We start from the raw sequence: 21,160 nt of genomic DNA on the forward strand, positions 1-21,160 counted from the left end.
ATTCTTGAACGTAAGTAATAATTTCATAAAGGGTTTATAAAGAGACAATCTTCTTTGCCAATAGGAAACATATTTTGGATACGAAACTATTATCATGTCAATTCCCCATGGCTGAGGTGATGCAAAATTGCCTCTGCGTCCATTTCCAACTCAAGCAGAAAGAATATATCACTGTAATTAACTGAAAAAAATCACAAAAATTATCTTTCAAACTCAAATCTTTATTCAAGAAAATATAGTCTTAGAAATTAATGAAACTTTCTCATTGGAAGCATTATATCAATGGTCAAATTTCACACTTTACCCAACCGTATGTGAATGCAAATCACAAATTGGCACCAATATCTCCTAACATACCATCCCGTGATTCCACAACGAAGCTCGACAGCAAATATTAATATTTATTCTTTTAATGAGTAAACACTTAGTGGATTCGAATTATTTTTGTCTCTTTACAATTGGAATCCTTTGAAAGCCGCTTGAAAATAATTTTGGTTAGAATAACAGTTTTTTTGATTACATTAAGTCTGAAAGAGCCGTGAGCTGAAAATAGTCATAGGGGAAGAGTTATCAGTATACTTGACAGTCTGAAATTCAGTCTTTTACATCATATTCAATACTTTCACTACAAAGTTAGTCACGCACTCAGAATAATTGATGTAACATCACCCGTACTTTAGCATGCCGCGCAATTTCTTCCGCGGCAGCCACCGTCCACCTATTATCGAAGTTTTGAACTGCTTCGTAGAGTCGATAGGGACTGAAATAAGTTTACTCCACATTCACTATAATCGGGGAAAGACAGACACGCACTCGGAAAAAAATGATGGAACATCACCCGTACTTTAAGCATGCCACGCAATTTCCATCGCGGTCGCCACCTATTATCGAAGTTTTGAACTACTTCGCAGACGCTAGAATCCTCGACAGGGTCTGTTAACACCCGTAATAAGTTTATCCACACTTCCTCTTCCAATCGAGCATTCGACACAGCCTTCACATTATACGAATTCCACCCCTTCACACGAGTCTATATACGTGGTGGAAGATCCTAAACGCAAGTCTCCACGTGAGGCGTCGGTGGTGGTTTGGCAAACATGTTCACTTCCGACGAATCTTCCGAAGGACCTTCGCCGAACGTCGTTCGGCTTGCTCCTCGGGTGTAGACCGTCACCTTCGCGGCTCCGCTTCCCTCCTGTCCCGCCTCAGAAGAGGCTTCGAGCAGCACTGCCGATCTGGGTTTCCCGTTCAGGGCGGGGGACAAGACTGCGTCTGGTGGAGCCCTTAAGCGCCAAGAGGGAGGTTTTCAGATCAACAACAGCAGGGAATTGGATGAAATAAAACATGGAATAAAATGAAAAAAAAGAAACATTAGAGATTTTCATTTAAAATATTTTTAAAAATATTACTTTTTCAAATCAAGCTTGAACGCTACACGGATTCATATTTTGACACACAGATGTATCATTGTTTATTGATTATTTTTTTAAGAATATATCAATTTATTTTATATAACCAACGGATGAAGTTCGCCATGAAAAAATATTTGACTTAGCCGGGATACGAACCCGGATCTCCCTTTCAAGGCGAACTTCATCCGTTGGTGTATTTAACTTTACCCGTGCGCGTGACTGCGTACGAAGTCACTTGTTCCTGCAGTGCTTTGAAATTTATTTTATGTTTTTATTTGCTCGATAATACGGACAGAGTACTCTCCACAAGATAATTTATTTTAAAGTTATTGTGTTACTGCCAATGTTTCTTAATTTTTGCTACATCAACACAAATTTTCTACAAAGTTTTCTACAACACAAAAGTTTATAAAGTATTCTAAATTCAAGTTATTCCCAATATTTCATTAGCGTGTTAATGTCTTAGGGAACTCTACATTTTTATTGCATGTTGCAAGAATTAGAATTAATAAGTGTCTAAAGAACTGCAATAATCCAGAAACAACCTTAAGTTCACTTTCATTTGCCGAAAATCTTGAAAATTACAATAAATTGAATTTCATTATGCACTGCCAATAATATTATTTTTCATTCATTTATCCCAACTCCGAGGATAAAATTTCTTTTAGTAACTACAAATTGCAAAACATGCGCACTATCAGAGGGCACGAAAATGATGCATAAGCAAAGTTGAGGAGATTGATGTAAATACGAGAACAGTCAGAAAAATTTGTAAGCACTACAATTGTTATGCAGAGGCATGACCACATCTCGTTCATTGTTAATCAATTAATATTCCATTATTTGCTTTATCACAGAGTTAGGCAAATTATAATTGGGTGGGTGAGAATCAAAGGAGTACAGGTGATTTCTTTTCTCTACACAGAGTTAGGTACAGAAATTAGGTATGGAAAACAAATGAGATCAATTAGATGTTTAGTAGTGCTTTTTATTTTCCACTCGATGTCAGCATAGAACTGAGACTCACTCGCATCCATTGGCAACCAAGTTTTTAGTATTTCTTCTAACAATTAACTTTATCTAACTCTGTTGAGAAAAAAATCACTTGTACCCCTTGGCTTTTTAACCCCTCAATTCTTAAAGACAAAAACGGACTATTCGGACTCGGAGTGTGGGACAGTACATGTATTGAAGAGTACTTTTATGGTACTTGCAAGCCCAAATTGATAGTTGATTACCCATAAATGCTCTCTAGTACCCAAGTATTTGACTGAGTGCCCGAGAACCTAAGAGAATTCATTAATACCGGTATGATTTCATTTGTTGAGAAGCTGAAAAATTACAATCAATAGTTTTCCTTCATGAATTGCCAATAATGTTATTTCTCATTCATTCACACTTAACCGAGAAGAAAATTTCCTTTAGTAACTATAAATTCCAAAAAAGGCTAGGAAAGGCTCAGTTACCGCGATATATCAATGAATGTCTCGCGATTGAGGTGGTTACGAAAATGCCGCGTCTGTCTCTAAAGTTACCAGAATAATTTATTTTGGCGCACTGAAAAGGCAAGCGAGCTGACGCTAGTTGTGGTAAGTGAGGTTGGTTGGGCAATCAGCTAACAAGCTAAAAAGCTGCGACTAGTCATGCTGCGAATCGCAAGTAGTTTCAGCAGGTACAGAAAATTATTTTTGTTATTATGATGTAAGTACTTGTGGAAGATGAAGAGGAACACAAAAAACGAACATGAGGGAGCAAAAGGAATTGGCTAGGGAGGGGCAAAAATGGATTGCTGAAGTATAACGATATTCATTTTGGAAATCTCTTGTAATACTACTGAAAACTCCTGGTCACCACTCTACCTGGAGTTCGCCTCGGGGAACAGGTACTCGTACTTCCGCCACTCGACCGGCGAATTGATACCCTTCTCCGTACAACCGTAGGGACTGGGCAACTCCCTCAACAGCGGCTTGTCCAGAGTCGAGATGTCGAGGTCGACGATATCCGTCCCGTCCGTAGTCTTGCAAGGCGACAGCTCGTACGGTTCCCTCTGCCACGGAGAAGACTTCCTCTTCGAGGAAGACGACCTGCTCCTGCCGTTGTTGCAAGCCCTGGACGCGCAGAGGAGATTCGGACCCTGGCACAGCGGACTGCCGTGCAAACACTCTCCACCTCTCAACCTCTCCTCCCTATCGCACGACTTTCCGCGGCCGTTCAACCCGGCCACGTCGCCATCCCCGCAGTTGCGTTCGATGGTCGACTTGGTCCTCATCCACTGCGTGGACGTGGACGGTTCCCTGGACGAGTTGAAGCCTCCGCTGCCGAAGGTGGAGCGGTGTCGCCTCAGCAGGAAGTGGTGGTGGCGGTGGTGATGGTGTCTGTGCCTCGGGTTGAGCGGTAAGATGCAACATAGCGTCTCTAGGAAGGCCATCCGGTACTTGGCCGACATGACGTTGTATAGGATCGGGTTGACGGTGGAAGAGAAGTAGTAGAAGCAGCCCGTGATGTAGTACATCCACTCGTTGATCTTTTCATAGTTCGGGGAGTCCTTGGCGTAGACGTAGAGTAGCCGTTGAGCGTGAAACGGGGCCCAGCAAAGGAAGAAGGCGATCACGACGGCGGCTGCAAAGAAGAGATAATTAGAAGATTTAAATTACAATCATGGTTTAAATCAGAATCCTTAGACCACGCGAAAATCCTTGGAACAACAAAAAGAAGCGGAATTCTTGAGGCAGAGAAGGAATGGATCAAGGTATTTCTAAAAGAACACAATGGTTATATAGAGAGTTGAGACATAGAGCATATGTAGGGGCGGATCCAGGATTTCTTTCTTGGCGGGCGAGCGGCACAAGGCTGAAGGTATAGGATCTCCTCATAATTGAGATTTAAAGAAAGATATAACAATTAATGCACGCAATATTGCCTTTATTTTAATACTTATCAAAGTTGTTAATATGTAATTAAATGATTGAGACTCCGTAATAAACAAAACAAAGCGAGCATAATGATAACAGTATTATAAATTTTGTCTATCATTTAAGCATCTGGGGGGGGGGGAGCACGTACCCTCGTGCTCCCCCCCTAAATCTGTCTACGAGCATATGAGTAGATCTGGAAAATATGGCAAAAAATAACTGTTTATCTCGACTTAATGAATTTTTAGCCATTAAAGTAGTACACAGTTTCTCAAAGACCGAAATAAAATTGTTTATAATCAAAGGACAAGATAGATACATGTAAAAACGTGAAATATCCTTCTAGGATACTAAACTCATCTTATCATGCATGAGGGAAAAATGATTGATATATACACTCTGTCCTTACAACTAGTAAATTTGTGAAAATAAATAATTAAAAATAATTAATGACTCACGGAATTTTCGTATTACATGTACAGAATATTTCAGCACAAATGCGTGTGCGGAAGTGATACTAGAATTCAATTCGAAATGTAGATGCAAGGATTTAAATTTACCAAATTCTACAAAATTATTCGTGAAGCAATGCTCGTATTCGAATGCACCAAAATATTCCTGCAAACTCCGAAAATTTATCAGGGACGAATTACTCGGAAAAATTCTCATTAAATGTCATTAGTGGCAGAGATGGCACGACGTTTTAAAAAAACTACATTATTTTTAATTCTTCGACACACTTTCAAGCTATTAAGTGAGCCCATTTATATTTAGATTCAATTTAAGCATAATTTATTGGAAAAAAATCTGTTTCTTAGAAAAGTAAGTCTAAAGTTTCAAATACTTCGCTCGAATAAGAGTAAAACAATATTTCATTAACGGCCGGATACCATCTCCTTCAAATTAATTCTAGGGAAAAACAGCTTTTTGCGGCTTCAAAACATTTTTTTACCTCAACATTCCCTTCATAGGACTGATGTATATAATAGACACCAGAAATGAGTATTACCTTGAAACTAATAGGGAGTACTCTCTGCACGTGTTTGAACTATATGAATCCACACACAAGAAATAGGGATATTGACCTTAAAAAAATATATGTTACGTGATGATTAAAAAAATCATGTCAGGTGATTTTTAAAAATCTACATGTAAAATTATTATTCTACGGATTAAGTTAGGTGCATGGAGCAATTACGAAGCATTTCGATAGCCCCCCCTCCCCTCATGGACCTCCCTCGTTAATTAATAATAAGGTTACTCCCCTTCATTCTATCTAAAAATCCTATTCTCTTCCTCCCCCTCCCTCGTTAACCTATAATTCTACTCTGTAATACAGATTTCAACATCCCCTCCCCGCGAAGCACTCCCTCCATCCATACCCTCTGTCTCCTCCGTATCTCATCTAAAAGCTGCTACTCCTCACCCACCATGCACTGCACTTCATCGTTCCTCCTCCTCTCTGTCTACTCTACCCTCTCCATTCTTCTCCACACCCACATCTCGAACGCCTCCAGTCTTCACAGGTACGGGAAATAAAATTTCTCAGCGTGTTACATCGAGACATTTGCACGGTGATTGGATTTTACGCGGAGCAAAAACTTGGCCACTAATCACATGTTACATACGAATCATTTCTTTTGAATTTATTACTGTGTTGTGATTAAGGTGGAGCGTGGTAACTAAGTAGGTATCAAAGTAGTTCAGCGCTGTTGATTAAAGGATCCCGGATTTATACCCCGAGTAAAGCCTTCGGGTACCCTAAGGCAAAATCCTCAAGAGTGATGACGTGACCCCCGGAGAGGTTGCAGCCTCCATATCCAGAAATTGTAAAATATTACTCACAAACGTTTACCTGAGAGTTTGCCATGCTTATGTCTCGCGTTTGATGCCTCTGTATTGAATAATGGTGCCTCCAGTGTAAGCATTCTACGTTGTGAATTGTACGCATGCAGCGATAATATATCTAATTTAAAATAACTTAGCACAATATTGTGCATAATCGCACAATAAGTAAATACATGAATATATAAATAATGAACAAATAAAAAGAAATCAATAAATAAATAAATAACCAATAAATAAAAATAAATAGCATAAATGCTACACTAGAATCACCCACATGGAAGTGAAACCTGGTCTGTTAAGAAAGCCCGAGAAAAGAAAATGGAAAATGGATGTGGCTAATGTGAGAATGCTGATATGGATATGGATGATGGGAAACACAAGAAGAGAGAGGACAAGGAATAAGAAGATAAGAAGGTGGCAGGAGTGATTGTTGTTATCTCAAAGAAGGTGCACGAGGGAGGGATGCAATGATTCGGACATAATTTAAGAAGGGATGAATGAATGAATGTCTATTATGCGAATGGATAATCTATAAGAGCGGAGAAAAGAAAAATGTATATCATATTCACCTTTGAAAACAAATGTTATTATTATTTTTATTATAGTATTCTACTGATTGAGGTAGGTTTCCATGGAGTACTAAGGAAGTAATCTGGGAGCCTCCCTTTCCTTCCAGCACTGCCTTATTAAATTCACTGCAAGGCATACTCCCTTTAAATCTATCTAAAAATCCTTTTCTCTTTCTTCCCCTCCCTCGTTTACCTAAAGTTCTACTCTCTAACTAAGATTTCAACATCCCCTCCCCGCTAAGTACTCCCTCCATCCATACCTTATGTCTCCTCCGTATCTCCTCTAAAAGGCGCCTCTCCTCACCCACCATGTTCAGCACTTCGTCGTCCCTCCTCCTCTCAAAAACAAATATCATATTGACAAAATATTCCTTATTAGCGATTCAACAAATAAATAGTATTAATAAAGTAAATGGTATGTATTTAAATGGCGAATAGTAAAGTAATTTTTTGTATCGCTGATAGAGAATATTTTTCCTGAAATATTTTTGTTTTCAGAGCACAATGTGATACAAATTATAAATGTTTTGTACCGCTGGAACGAGGAAGATGCGGGGAACAAAATTCAAAATTTGGCGGCAGGATGGAAGAGAGCGAGGGGAAGACCAAATAGAAGATGGAGGGTCTGTATCAAGAATGATTTGAGGGAGAAGGGTTTGAATGAACGGGATGCCCAGGGTCGAGTGATTCGGAGGGGATTAGTTAGGAGCAGCGACCCCCAACGGGAATCAAGCTACAGATAAAGAAGAGGAAGAAAAAGAAGACTGGACCACTGGAACACTGGACAAATAGGGTAGTTTCCTTCATCAAAGAAAACGAAAGGCATTGATTGCGATTCGTTACCCACCATTGGTGTATTCGTAATATACAAATTATTTGGTTTTAGAAATACCGGTTTAGACGAATGGCAAGGGTCAATTTTATCCTCATTTGAAAAAAAGCAAGATTGGCGCTCATGCGATGCCACTCCACGTGACGTCACAGGGACCTAGTTTCTATACGAGTAGATAGGAGTTTTACATCGTCTGAGATTACCAATGCATGCATGAGACACAGAGCTGAGGGAAACATGCCTTAATAATCACCTATTAAAACTGCCTATGGTCGGAAAGTTTCCTTCGTTTGATAAGGTATTAACAATCCTTATCTAAGCCAAGCGCTACCTGCTAGCATCCTGCATCGTATCAGCGCTCAAAGCCTCGCCCCAAGGTCACCTCACTTGGCGGCAGCGGAAATCAGAACGACGTCACACGGGAGTTTTCCCGGCATTCATACTTACTCGTCGCGTTTTCGCGCGCTTGAAAATTTTCACTTTTCATTTAATCGCGAAAAATAGATATCGCCATTTAAAAATCTAAAAGCGTGAAATACGTACTCCAAGAGTAATAATCTTTCGATTTAGGCAATAAAAAATAATAGGAAACCACCCTATTGCTTACCCAACATCCTGACCACGGCTTTGCGCGAGTGACTCTGTTTGCTCTCGCCGTGCACCGCACTGCTGCTCCGGCATAGAGTGTTGTTCCGCACCGCCGTGGTCGCGCCTCCGGGTCCCGTCACTTTTGGGCCCGCACCCTCGGTCCTCTTGCCTCCCAGGATGCAGTTGGTCCTTCGGATGCGTATTCCCATGCGGGCGTACAGCACTGCGATGACCACCATCGGGATGATGAAGAAGACGAGGGATGAGGCCTCGTAGATGGGCCAGTGGGGCGGAATGTTTTCGTCGAGCATCGCGCAGAAGGCGGACTCGGGCACGATCCGATCCGTGTTCGGAGGGTAGGTGACGTAGTTGACGGTGGTGAAGACGGCGAAGGGCAGGGCGGCGATGAGGGAGAGGGCCCACAGGACGGCGATGATGCGGAGGGCCCGCTTGAGGCCCGACATGGCGTAGGAGTGCAGCGGATGACAGATGGCCAGGTAGCGCTCCATGGAGAAGGCCACGATTGTCAGCACGGAGGTGTAAGACGTCCTGTAAGGCGAAAAGCAGAGTTACTAAAGCGTGTACTTCACACAAATCTCCTCGTTATTCTTATTACTCGCTTTCTTTCGCTGGAGGGGCATTAGGGGCTCGTTTTTTAAGCTGGTGAAAAAATAAATTTAATTGGAGCACCACCTTGATGATTGACATTTTCAATTTTCCAGAATTTACGGCGAGGCTGGGGGCGGCGGTACTCCCATAGTGCGGCGGTGCCCCCCCCCCTCAATACACCCCGTTCCCTCCTCTTCTCAGATAATCCCCTTAACTAAGAATTTAACGAATAGTTTTGGATATTGAAAATATCAAATTGGTGTTGTAACACAACCTTTCTATGAGTTTCGATACAATTGTTATGAAATAGGAGTTGAGCTCACTCTACGGGAACAATCTCCATGAAAAACATTCAATAGGTATTTCACAGATTCTAGCTGCGAACACCTACTTCAGAGGGAAAGTTAAACTCAAATAGCAAACAAGAGACTTACATGGCAGTTACTATTACAAGCAAACATTGATTATTCTGATTTCAACTCAAAATGCACCCTGAATTTGTTTTATTCAGAGAGGGAGAGAGGAAATAATTTATTCACGATGTATTTCTCCATTTCCCAACTTCCGTATTTCACCCTATTCTATTCTCATGGGTGGGAGGAGAAGGAGGAAGAGATAATTTCGCTCCAGTAAAAGTTGAAGCGTAACCGCAAGCCCAAGGGCGAAATAAACTAGCCCCAAACTTCAACGTGTTAGCTTCACACGCAGTCGGTGGGAGCTTTCTCCGTCCTCCGCTGAACAAATTAAGGCGCTAAACACTCGATGGGAATTTAAAGGAGAAATTACTTAAGAGAGGAGGAGGGAGGAAGGACCCAGCTTGTCGGTCGAAATGAGTCTTTAGGTGTTACCCGCTTTTTTAATTAACGATCTTAAGTACAATTTTACTAAAAGGGAGCGTTTATTTTCTCCACGGTTAAGTTTTCCTCCCTCATTGAAGCCCTTAAAAACCCCCTACGAAAACACTGGCGCATTCACAGGGAAGAGAACTGGTTTCTCTACCAATATTTTCCCTGGTTCCACAACCTACTTTAATTTTATATGTTAGTTATTTGCTAGCTATTCGGAATTTATTATGACTTCTTACAAGGATATTACACACCCTTTATTGTGTGGGCGTTATCCTGCACTGTTTTTTTCCAATAAGGACGAAAATCAATATCCTTAGGTTTTTTCCCACGTTAGTCCACATATTTTTACACATGGTAAATGTAACTTTGTTTACTTTGAGTTTTGTTTGTTGTTTCTTAAAAGCGTACTTCTATGTCTCCTTTGCTATAATTGATTGTACTTTATTTCACGAGTAACTTTACAAGGAATTAGACTGCAAATATATTATGTAATACGAGGGACTAGATGGAAGATGGGACTTTCTAGTCCCAATCTGGCCCAATAAAGTCGAATAATTGTTATTTTCTAATTGTAAACATTTTTATTTCTGTAAAGTCTTTAGGACTTAGAGGGTCTAAAAGATAAATGAATGTTATCATTATCATTATTATTATGATAAATATATTATGAGAACTTAATACGTCCATAGGTAAGCTTTACCCTCACCAATCCAATCTTCAGAATGAAACACTCGATGAGCGAGCGAATTCTTGTTACAGGATTAAGGTAGCTAAAAAAAACTTTCTACTAATGATTAATTTCTCATTTGGGCTGTCCCTGCAGCATCCATTCGTTTTTAGCATCAAGATTCTGAAGGTATTGTTTATTATATCCGTGGTTAATAAACTCTCCCTTCCCGAAGCCCTTGAACACCCCCAACACAAACACTGGCGGTGTCACAAGGGAAAGAACGGGTCTCTCTACCAATATCTTCTCTTGAATTTTATGTCTTTTGTAGTTTTTCGGAATTGATTACGATATATGATTTAAATAACAAAGAAAACCCTCAATGCCTTTAACAATGAGTCTCGAAGTTGCTACGCAAAAAAACAACAATGAGAGTTGTTGTTGATTTTGACGGGGGAAGGAAAACAACTTAGAAGTTCACAATTTTGTGCGTAACATCTTCCGAAGTAATATATCGTTTCTCCTGAAAAATAGTTCAATTGCTGACGTACGACAATTGCAATACATTATTGTTTTCTTATTGGATAAGCAAGCTAAATTTTTATTTCTGTTAAGTCTTTAGAACCTATTATTCCACGACATTAAGCGAATATTATTATTTTTTAAAAGTATTATTTAATAAGAACTTGACACGCCTATAGATTAGCTATTCCCTCACAATTCAATCCAAATTTCGGAATGAAACAGTCTGCAAGAGAATTTTAGTTACAGGCTTAAGGTAGCTACACCAAAAACTTCCCACTATCTATTACTTCTCAATTGGGCTATGCCTATAACCTTTTATTGGTAAGTAATCGAGTAAAAGTAATCGGATTACTTGTGGCAGTTACTTTTGCAGTAATATGTACTTTTAGCGATTACTTTTGCAGTAATAAGTACCCGAAATAAATTCTTTTTACGTAATGTAATTTTTATTTTTAATTTCCTCCTTACGGTGAAAGAGGAATCGTTGGATAGAGAAGATATAACTTAGCCCGACCCCAAATCTATCAATGCATAAAGGTTAATCAATTACAATGAGGTAATGGAGGCAAAAAGCCGTCGCTCGCTGTACAATCTGATTTAGGATTTATGCTCCCCCAAAAGATGTTTGTATTCATTGGTACTCTTGTGCTCTTCCCTTGTTCAAATCTCAAATATTTAAGGCATTTTTATCGACTAACCCGGCATCAAATCTATCAATGTGCCATTTTCTATGTTATATCGAAATATTTTCACACCCTCACCTCCTACCAGAAAATGCGAAACCATTTATTTCTCCGTGAACTTATTTTCTTTTATTCCCTCGCAATTCCTTTATTATCAACTCAAAACTACAAATTTGTTGCAGATAAGGACTCCAGGCTTAATTTGACATTCCTCTGGAGGATGTCTGATTATCATTGGTGCTAAGTGCTCTTTCCAAAGTCAAGTTCCGGATAGTAAAGACCCAACCCCAAATCTATCAATGTTTGCAGGAAAATCAATTAAAATGAAATATTGGTGGATAAAATTCATTTCTCGTTTTTAATATTGTACTTATCCTCCATATTCCATTCAAAAGGCTGGCGATTAAGATTTCGATGATGAACAACGCGTATATGAAACGTAATGATGAAAGGCATTTTGTCACTCTGAAGAGGCACCATCGTCACCATCTATCTCTTATCTTGAAGCATTTTGAAAGCCCTTGTATTTTATATCCATTTTAGGTTTACCAATTGATGGAAGATGACGTTAAGGTTTATCCTTCCTCGCACAGCCCATACTTCATACGCATGTCAAAAATAATTGAGAAACTTTGCGTGCTGTCATTCCATTTCAAATGATTCTCTCAAAATCTCTTCGCAAATGAGTCTCCCATTTGACGTTATTTGCCATAAAAAATACTTTTCAAGTGTTCTTGATCCAGTATTCTCGAAATGCAGTCTCAAATCATCTAAGACGCGGTTTGCACTTACGTGTTTCATTGTCAAATTTTCATGTCCAAGTTAAATTATGCAAAGAAAATGGAAATTAGTAAAACTTAGCTCGAGTTAGAGGCAGCCAAAGTATATCAAGACGCTTAGATCCATGAAGAAAGAGACAATCAATTACGTGTCTGGTAATTTCAAGCAATTACTCTATAATTTCAAGTTGGAGTTTTATGCTGGTACTCCTAAGATAATGCGCTACTTTAACACTCAGGACATTTAATTAAGTGAAATTACATAGTTTATTTTCAATCTGTTTCGCCTGATTCTACCAAATATAAATTTATCTAGGATTTCTCAATTGTCTCATTTGCATATTTATATTCTCAAAGGATTAGCAAGCTATCTACTTCATGATCATATTATTTTCTTCGTGTTGTAGGGAAGATTTCGGATATTTGAGGCTGACACACCAAGTTCATGAACTCCATTGAGGCAATAGTTTCCATTTAAATTATGCACCCTTATTTGTATGTCTCTTCACTTTAGTTAAGTATATTAATTATCTATGATATCTCCTGAAAATTCTAGGATACAAATTTTAATTAGTTCCGTCATTTAAATTTGTAGCCCGCGAACAATGGGTTTCCAGCCCCTAGCAATGTGAATAATATAAATGTGTAAGGTGTAATGTTAAAATATTATTATGTTATCATTCTCTTCAATTATTAATAAAACTAATGACCATCAGAACTAAAATGTGTTACCATTGGTTATCATATGAAGTAATAAAAAAGACTATACCATAATAAAGACTATAAGATAAGTAGGCAGAGATAAATCTACTCATGCATATGGGAACAACAAAACTTTTGACCGAAATGATATTCCAATTCACATTTATTTCTCATTTTGGCCATGCCTCTAACATGCATTCGTTTGCATAATAAAGATACTAAAGGGTGCGTTTATTTTATGCGTGGTTAATTCATCCTCCCCCATTGAGCTCTTGAACTCCCTCGGCACAAACACTGACAGTGTCTCAAGGAATAGGATTCGTCCCTCTACCTATGTTATGAGAACTTAACATTTACAAAGGTGAGCTCTACCTTCACCAATACGATCCAAACTTCGGAGTTAAAGAAGTACTCAGTATTCGAGTGAACTTTAATTAAAGGTAGCTGTACCAAAAACTCCCCACTAATGTTTTATTTCTCTATTGGGCTTTGCCTTTAACATGCATTCGTTTTAATATCAAGATAATTTACTAGCCCCGCAGATTCTTACCAAATTCAATAGCTAATAAAATATAAATCCCAATTATTCCTCGAAACTGTGAAACATGGAAGTAAGGAAAAGATGCTGAATAGTAATAGGTCACTTTCAAAAATTTTCAGTGCACGTCACATCTGCAAATTAATAACGAGATGATATTTTTCCACCGAAGTGTTTTCTCAACAATGTCGAGAAGAAACTTTTCCTCGTTAAAATCCATTTACCGTTTACACATTTTTGCCATTTCCATTCGACGATTTTCCCAACACTAGGAATAATTTGCTCCTTAAAAAGCATGTGAAAAAAATTGCTTCTGCTGTTATATTATTCGATCCATAATTATATGTTTTTCTTGATAAATGCTTTTCCAAAATTTGCACGCTGAATAAATATGAAATCCTTCCTCGGTACACGTTTCCGAGAAATCAACTGGGGTTATATTTTGTTACCTATTGAATTTTTTGAAACTCAGTGGGGTGTTATATTACAATAATAATTAATAATAATAATAATATTGATAGGACGTAATGGAAGTGGGCTACCACGTAGTAAGTATCATGTATAGCAATATCAATTGATGAATTTGCTAATACAACTCCTGTTAATCCTCCTACAGTGAATAAAAATACAAACCCTAATGCTCATAATAAGGAAGGGCTATAACTTAATTGACTACCATGTATTGTGGCAAGTCAACTGAAAATTTTAATTGCTACATAGTTGATATTGCCGTGCCACTGTCGCATAACATCGAAAAAACAATTACAGGAAAAATTAACAAGTACCAAGAATTGGCAATAGAAATAAAAAGAATATGGAATATGGAACAGGTTTATATAGCTCCAATTGTCATCTCAGCTACCGGTATCATTCCCAAACATATACAAAATAGTTTCAAAATACTCAACCTCCATCCAAATACATACATCAAACTGCAAAAGGCTGTAATAATTTCAACCTGTCATATCACGAGAAAATTTCTCAACCCAATTCAACAGTAAAGAGTTACCTTGGTGAGAACCCGTGCTCTTAACACTAAAGCTACTCAGTGAAAACTGAAGAAAATTGAAGAACAAAATAATAATAATAATAATAATAATTATAATAAATAAATAATAATAAATAAATAATAATTAATTAATTACTCTAAAATGTCTCAAATTTACAGCTTTGGTGACAATAAGGTTTATATAAAATGAGGAGCTTTAGGTAGCTTCAGTTGTTAACACCAGTGTCGAAGCTTTCATCCTTTAATTTAAAGGTAATTACATTAACAACATTATTACTTTTTTAACACATTATAAATATCTCATTTATAAAACACGAGACAAAATAAACATACCATGTGAAGAAAGTGTTAGTGCAAAAAGAGAAAAAAGACCATACAAGAAAATACAGAAGTATAACTTTTTTTACTACATGCATTTCATTGGCAATGTTGGTAAAAGTTCTGAGAAAAAGTAATAGGGCTCAATTACAGTAATTCCGTAAAAAAGTAATCAATTATGAGCACAAATTATTGATTTTATAAAGTAAGCAGTAAAAATACACTTACAATTACAATTACTTCTTGTAAGATTGTCCACACTATAGACCACCTGGCACGTGTTGAATATCGCATTAAAAATGAGAAATGATTGAGTCATACAAATTGCTAAAGTTGGAATTTAACTTGTAATACATACAATTATAATTGCTGTAACTTCACAAAGGGTATCACATTGTGTACCCATTATAAGTTGGCTACAATATAAGAGTGGCTGAACTTAAGTAAGCTAACTGTGGTACTTAGGGACTCAAGGTTACCTGTACGCCTAGATGAATCAGTGAAATCGTCATTTAAGCGCAAATTACGAATGATAATTAGGCATCCTACAGAGGAGTGTGACATTAAGCCTGAAATGGGTACATGCATCAATTACATAGCTGGTAATAAATAAAAAATAAATGGAATAGTAAAAGAAAATAGAAACCAAAGTTAGAATTGATAATTAAAAATTTGGAGAGGATAAAGAGCTAATTGCATTCGGGGGAAGGAAAGACATTAAATTGAAAGGAAGTGCAAGTCTGCAGAGGAATAAATTATTATGCACCAATGTGTGAGGGAGGGAAGGCACTGTTGGTATACTTGTCGGCTACAAGAGGCCAACAGCAATTAAGCCGAAACTATGCGAGTCACTCCCACCTAACGATTTTGTCCTGCAAACTCAAACTGTGCAAACAATGTGAGGAGGTCGGAGAAGGAACAAACCTCACTACAATAGAACTTTTTGGGCCACTAAGAAAACAAACAAACAAACACACACACACACACACAACACTCCGCACCGTTTACACACGCTGGAGTGTAAAGGACTCGCCCAGCGAGCCCAACGAGTCAAATTACTATCTTAATCCATCAAGGGAGCATCACGATCGCTGGTACTTGCACATCAACATATGAGGTGAATTCAAATTGTATGGCCTCCGATTTTTTTAAATAACTCGCTGCTCACCCGAAAACTATGAAACTGGAGTTATTTCTCGACGTGATCTCCCTGCGGACCAGGGGCGGTGCGGGGTGTCTGGGTGCTCTCGGCTGGGGCTCATGATTAAGACCTCCTCACTGGAAGACTCGGGGCCCGAAAAATTTTAGAAAATTGCATACCCGGAAATGGATTTTGACGCTATTCTTGTTAGAGTGTGAAATTTCTCATACGTGCAATAACGAAAGAAATATGATATAATTATGTTGGTAAGTATCCAAGTTACGGTAGAAATAATGTAGGTGTATGCTGTTGATTGATTAAGTCCTTGTATCGTGAACGAGACTGTCCTACTTCATAATAAAATAAAATAATAAGTAGAACATAAATTACAGCAATTCTTGCTCTTAAAAACTAGATAAAAGTTAATAAAAAATTGAAATTTCGTGAGAAAAAATTTACTATAAAAAGCGTGGATTTCACAGCTTATAATATTTAATAATATACTATGGCGCTGTTATCTATTTAGCGAATTTGTTCCTCGAAACTGCACTGAAATCATTTATAGCAACTAATAAAAACGTAGAATCTCATAACTGCAAAAGAACTGTTTCAACTAATCTGAGTCTTCTCTATTACACGTTTCATAGACGATAGACTCGAGCGTTATGGCGGACCAGCCGACCTGGCCAGAACACCCCTGCTACATTCCTACACATTTTTTACGATGCTGATGCCATGATTCCATGGCGTCTAGGCATAGGCTTCTTTGGGAGTCTTTCTTGACCCCTGGAAAATCGCCTACATAGTTTTGGTTTGTTGTTATTTGATGTTCTGTCTTCGTTAAACTGGTGCATCCAGTATAAAATATAAAATTATGTTCTTTTTATATTTTATTGATGTGGTGGTAAAATGACGTGGAGCATTGTTGTCCTCCGGACGATGCGAAGTCGAGTTTTGGCCTTTGCATTAAAAAAAAGTTGAAGACCCCTGCATCAGAACTTGAATTCACCTCGTACAAGGAAATACACCACTCCTCATTAACGCATTTCTCCGAATTAATGGAGTGATGCGAACCGAGTAACCGACTTAGTTCCGCTTAATGCCCTCCGCATCACAGCCAGGAAGAGACCTCTAATGTCACCACTTCTCACTGGGGGTCACAGGGGATTTCTCGCAAACAAGTTAACCGCGCTGAAAAACAAACCGCATTCCCTACTTTCCTATAATCACGGAAATGCTCCCTTTCACCCCCAGAGGCGGAAGATCTCCTCGAGAAAACTGAATGCAGAGAGAGAATATCAGACGCTCTGAAAGCACTGGAGAGAGTTTTTCTTGCGGATTTACGTAAAGCGTTTCCTTTATGGACACCTTGAGTGGTGCTTTGGACTTTTCCATGGAAATTCTTCCCGTAAAATTATCCTGGATCAAAAGTATAGATTATATTCATGAATTCCGAAACGACAGAAGTCCACTTTCCAGAAATTTAAATCTAACCGCTTTCATGCATAGTTTCGTTGCCATTGATGCTGTTCCTTCAATTTGTTTTCCAGGGAATGGTTACCATGTTCATATTATTGACTAATGAAGGATTCAAATTCAAAGTGCTTTTAACAAATTCAAATGGCTTTTATATCTTTCAAGATTTACAGTCTGAGCGGTTTATTCAAAAACATAGCTGAATGGATAAGAGTAATTTTGAAATCCACAACTCCAATCGTACTTTTTAGTGAACTTTCGACATAGGAATAGGATTATACTCATGAATTTCCAAACGACAGAAGTCTTTTCCAGAAATTTAAAATAAATAGCTTTCATGCATAGTTTGTAGCCATTGAGACTGTTCCTTCAATTTGTTTTCCACTGAATGGTTACCATATTCATATTATTGACTAATAGTCGTTTAAATTCGAAGTGATGGCTTTTATAGCTTTCAAGATTTAAAAAATTGGCTTATTTCAGAACTTAGATGAATGGACAAGTGTCATTTTGGAATTCACAACTCCAACTGTACTTTTTAGTGGAGTTGAGAGATGGTGATAGCTGATAATTTTTTGTTATTAAAGCCGTAGGCGTTACATCACTATGCTTTTAGTTTTAACCATTTATTCGGTGTAAGTATGCACGAACATTCGTCACTAATTCGTACTAACTACTATTAGATAATATTGGATTGGTCTGGTGGAAAGAGTTGAGGTGAAGCAATATATCTCGATACGGATTTTTACAGCACCAAATAGAGAATTCTATGTGCTCTAATAGCGATGGAGGAAAATCTTATCCATTACGTAACACATAAATGTCTTGTCATAATTTTATCCGTGTCTGCATTTCGAAATTTTTGAAGAAGAATCATGTAGTGGCGAAGAAAAGGGCATAGGGTAAACAGAATAGCAGAGAAGAAAAAAATCTATGAATTAGACTGAGGGAATACTTTGATATACGATGAAGGTAAAATTTTCCTTTTTTATCAGTGATTATGATAAGCGATGCTTTTGCGAAAACATTACTTTCTAGGATGTGTGGTGCATGTACAAATCTGCCTTTATACCGTGAATGATGCTTGATGTATGATATGAGTTAATTTCCGTTCTTCCAAATCATACCAATTTTTTCACTGAACGGCGCTATACCATTATACAAAAGATAAGGCGGACACAAAAATTCGTTTGTCAACTTCATTCAATTCTTAAATATCGTCAAAGATAGTTTATCAAAAGAAAAAAGGATAGTTTAAATGGAATTAAATTTAAAAAAATGCTAATTTTTTCACCGTACGGGACTAAAATACACAAAATCAGTTCAAAACGAATTATTTTGTTTTGTAATTACTCTAATTTTGAAGCCACCGTCCAAGACAGGTTGTAAAACGAAACAGATAAATGTGTTTTAACGGTGTATAGCATCCAATTTGATGGTAGTCTATTTACATGTTTTTGGAAGCCTTTCTTTTCTGTTTACTCAAGAAGACGATTCATGAATGGCGTGGTATATTTTTCCGGCGTCTATATCATTTCCGATGAATATGTTTCTGATATCCCTCCCAAGGAAGCAAGAACCGACTCTATGGTTTCTTTACTAGAGTCAATATTGAGAGAGTTTGGTCATTATGCCCATATAACTTTCAAGTCAAACGAATCCACTACAGAGAATAAACACAACTTAATACCTTCAAGTACGGATATGAAGTTCAAAATAAGGTACACCCTCTGATTACTTTTACAATGTTGTTATTATGATAAGTAATAACGCGGGTAAGGAAGATTTGCATTAGATCAACATGCCAATATAAGGATAAGTCGATCTTGTTCCATTTTATACAAATAAATTTGGACAAACCCCTTTAATAATGAATCCGACCCAGTATTCTTCATTTTATGTACGCATGAGCCCTGTTCATTTTCTTACCCATCCTTGGTTCCTCAGCATCCAACCTTCCATTATGGTCGATTTTCATGAAAATAAAATACCTCAGTTCCTGTTATAACTAACAGTTATTATAACTCCAGGTAATCTTGCGCATAAGTAAGGTTTGCATGGAAAAAACGCAACAATTTTAATTCACCATCCAATGCTATAACATTTTCTACGTTCAATTATCTCATTTAATCTGGTATTAGGCCCACCATCCTTTTCACCTTTTTCTTTACCCCACTCATTTTCGTTTTGTGCCAGAGAAGCTTCAACCTATCGAGGTTTGTAGTATCTTCACTCCTCGAATAGCAGTTTCCTCTTCTCACCCTCTATGTCTAGCACTTCCTCATTCCTTTTTCTCTCTCTCCTTTAACCTTACATGAAATTTTCTTTTCCTCAAAATTATCTCAAACGCTTTCAGTACATTCTTATTCTCCTCATTCATCTTATCCGTCTAGAAAAATGGATACTCTGAACACGTGAAACACAAAATGAACGTGAAGATAAAATTGAATTCTATTACTTATGACTAAATATAACCTTAATAAAGAATAAAAAATTTAAAAATAATACATTTATAAGCACCAATGTCATTCATAACTGAAAGTGTTGCAACGAATAGCTCCAAAGCCACCTGGAGGCTGGCTTCGGAGATAGAATTATCGATTATCGTCAAAGTTAGTTTTGATAAAAATCTCAACTCCTACAAGATGGCTGCGATCCATTTATATAAGACATAAATTCTTCCTTTACTTCGATATGCGTCTCTCGTCACTATCTCTCTTAAGCTTGTTTACATTCTTCTTCCAGTACGACGAAACAGCCTACTTTCAAATTCTTCAACAAATTCGCTTCAATTCACGCAGAGTTCCATATTTAGTTTATTGGTTAAAATTTAAAATTAATTATTAAAAAAAAATCAATTTACTTTGCTTAAAACGGTTGCTCGACTATTGTAACCGATTCCCTGTATCTTTTATATTTTCACCGCTTTTCTAAAACATGCACTTTGAATACGTCGATATTTTACGCCCATATCCAATCTTGGCCACGCCAAATTTAATAATAAACCAGAAGACAAAAAATGTAAGCATGTCAATAATAAAGAGTAAGAGCAACAGTATATTTAGCACAGCGTTTTCATGAGCAAAGGGAACTCAAATTCCGATATAGTACGGCTTAAAAAGGGCTCATCTTCTAATTGTAGATAAATAGAGCTAAGTGATGGGGAGGTCGCCATGACTGGGGTGTTACTCGGAAAAGGCTTTTAGAAGATTAATGAGGAGGGAGGCAAAAGGAAAATTTTCGTCACCACGGTGAGCAGCAAAAACCTCGTCTCACTTGCTTCTGAAAAGCCATAGAGGATGAACCGTGCACACAAATAAATGAGCTCGGGTGTATATTTGTCCAGGCATGTTGAAATAAGTTATTTTTTTTCTCACGCTCGTTAACATCCTGGAAACTGCTTCCGGCTTTGGATTTCATTGCTTGAGTTCTAAATGCGACTGATTTTCAGCGCCTCACAGTTAATTACCTTTCGATGGGCATTCTGCGAAAATGAGTCCTTTTTAACACAAAATGGTGGTGATATGTCAAAGAATGTATTAGTTGCTGATATTGAATTAAATTCGGTATTATGAGTGATGTCGATAGCTTGGGTTCTAAAGGTGAAAAGAGTGAAAAAATCTTCACGCTTGAAGATATACCAGTAGATAACAACTATCTCTAATTTGAATTGGTATCCGAATGGTGGGTAAGAAGTTTTGGGA

The 21,160-nt window shown here is 37.7% G+C and overlaps 1 protein-coding gene across 1 annotated transcript in view; it reads right to left on the reverse strand.

Moving 5' to 3' along the window:
* Positions 1-200: 200 nt before the first annotated feature.
* LOC124162469 (neuropeptides capa receptor-like) overlaps positions 201-21,160 on the reverse strand; it is a 526,934-nt gene continuing 505,974 nt past the window's right edge. Inside the window, exons 3-5 of the mRNA XM_046539010.1 lie at positions 8,181-8,710; positions 3,272-4,031; positions 201-1,283 (exon numbers count right to left, since the gene is read on the reverse strand). Of these exons, the coding sequence (XP_046394966.1) occupies positions 1,052-1,283; positions 3,272-4,031; positions 8,181-8,710 (1,522 nt within the window). The 3' untranslated portion in view covers positions 201-1,051. The remainder of the gene's footprint in view (positions 1,284-3,271; positions 4,032-8,180; positions 8,711-21,160) is intronic.

The sequence above is a fragment of the Ischnura elegans genome, chromosome 7 (genome assembly GCF_921293095.1).
Source record: "Ischnura elegans chromosome 7, ioIscEleg1.1, whole genome shotgun sequence".
Classification (NCBI taxonomy): Eukaryota; Metazoa; Arthropoda; class Insecta; order Odonata; family Coenagrionidae; genus Ischnura; species Ischnura elegans.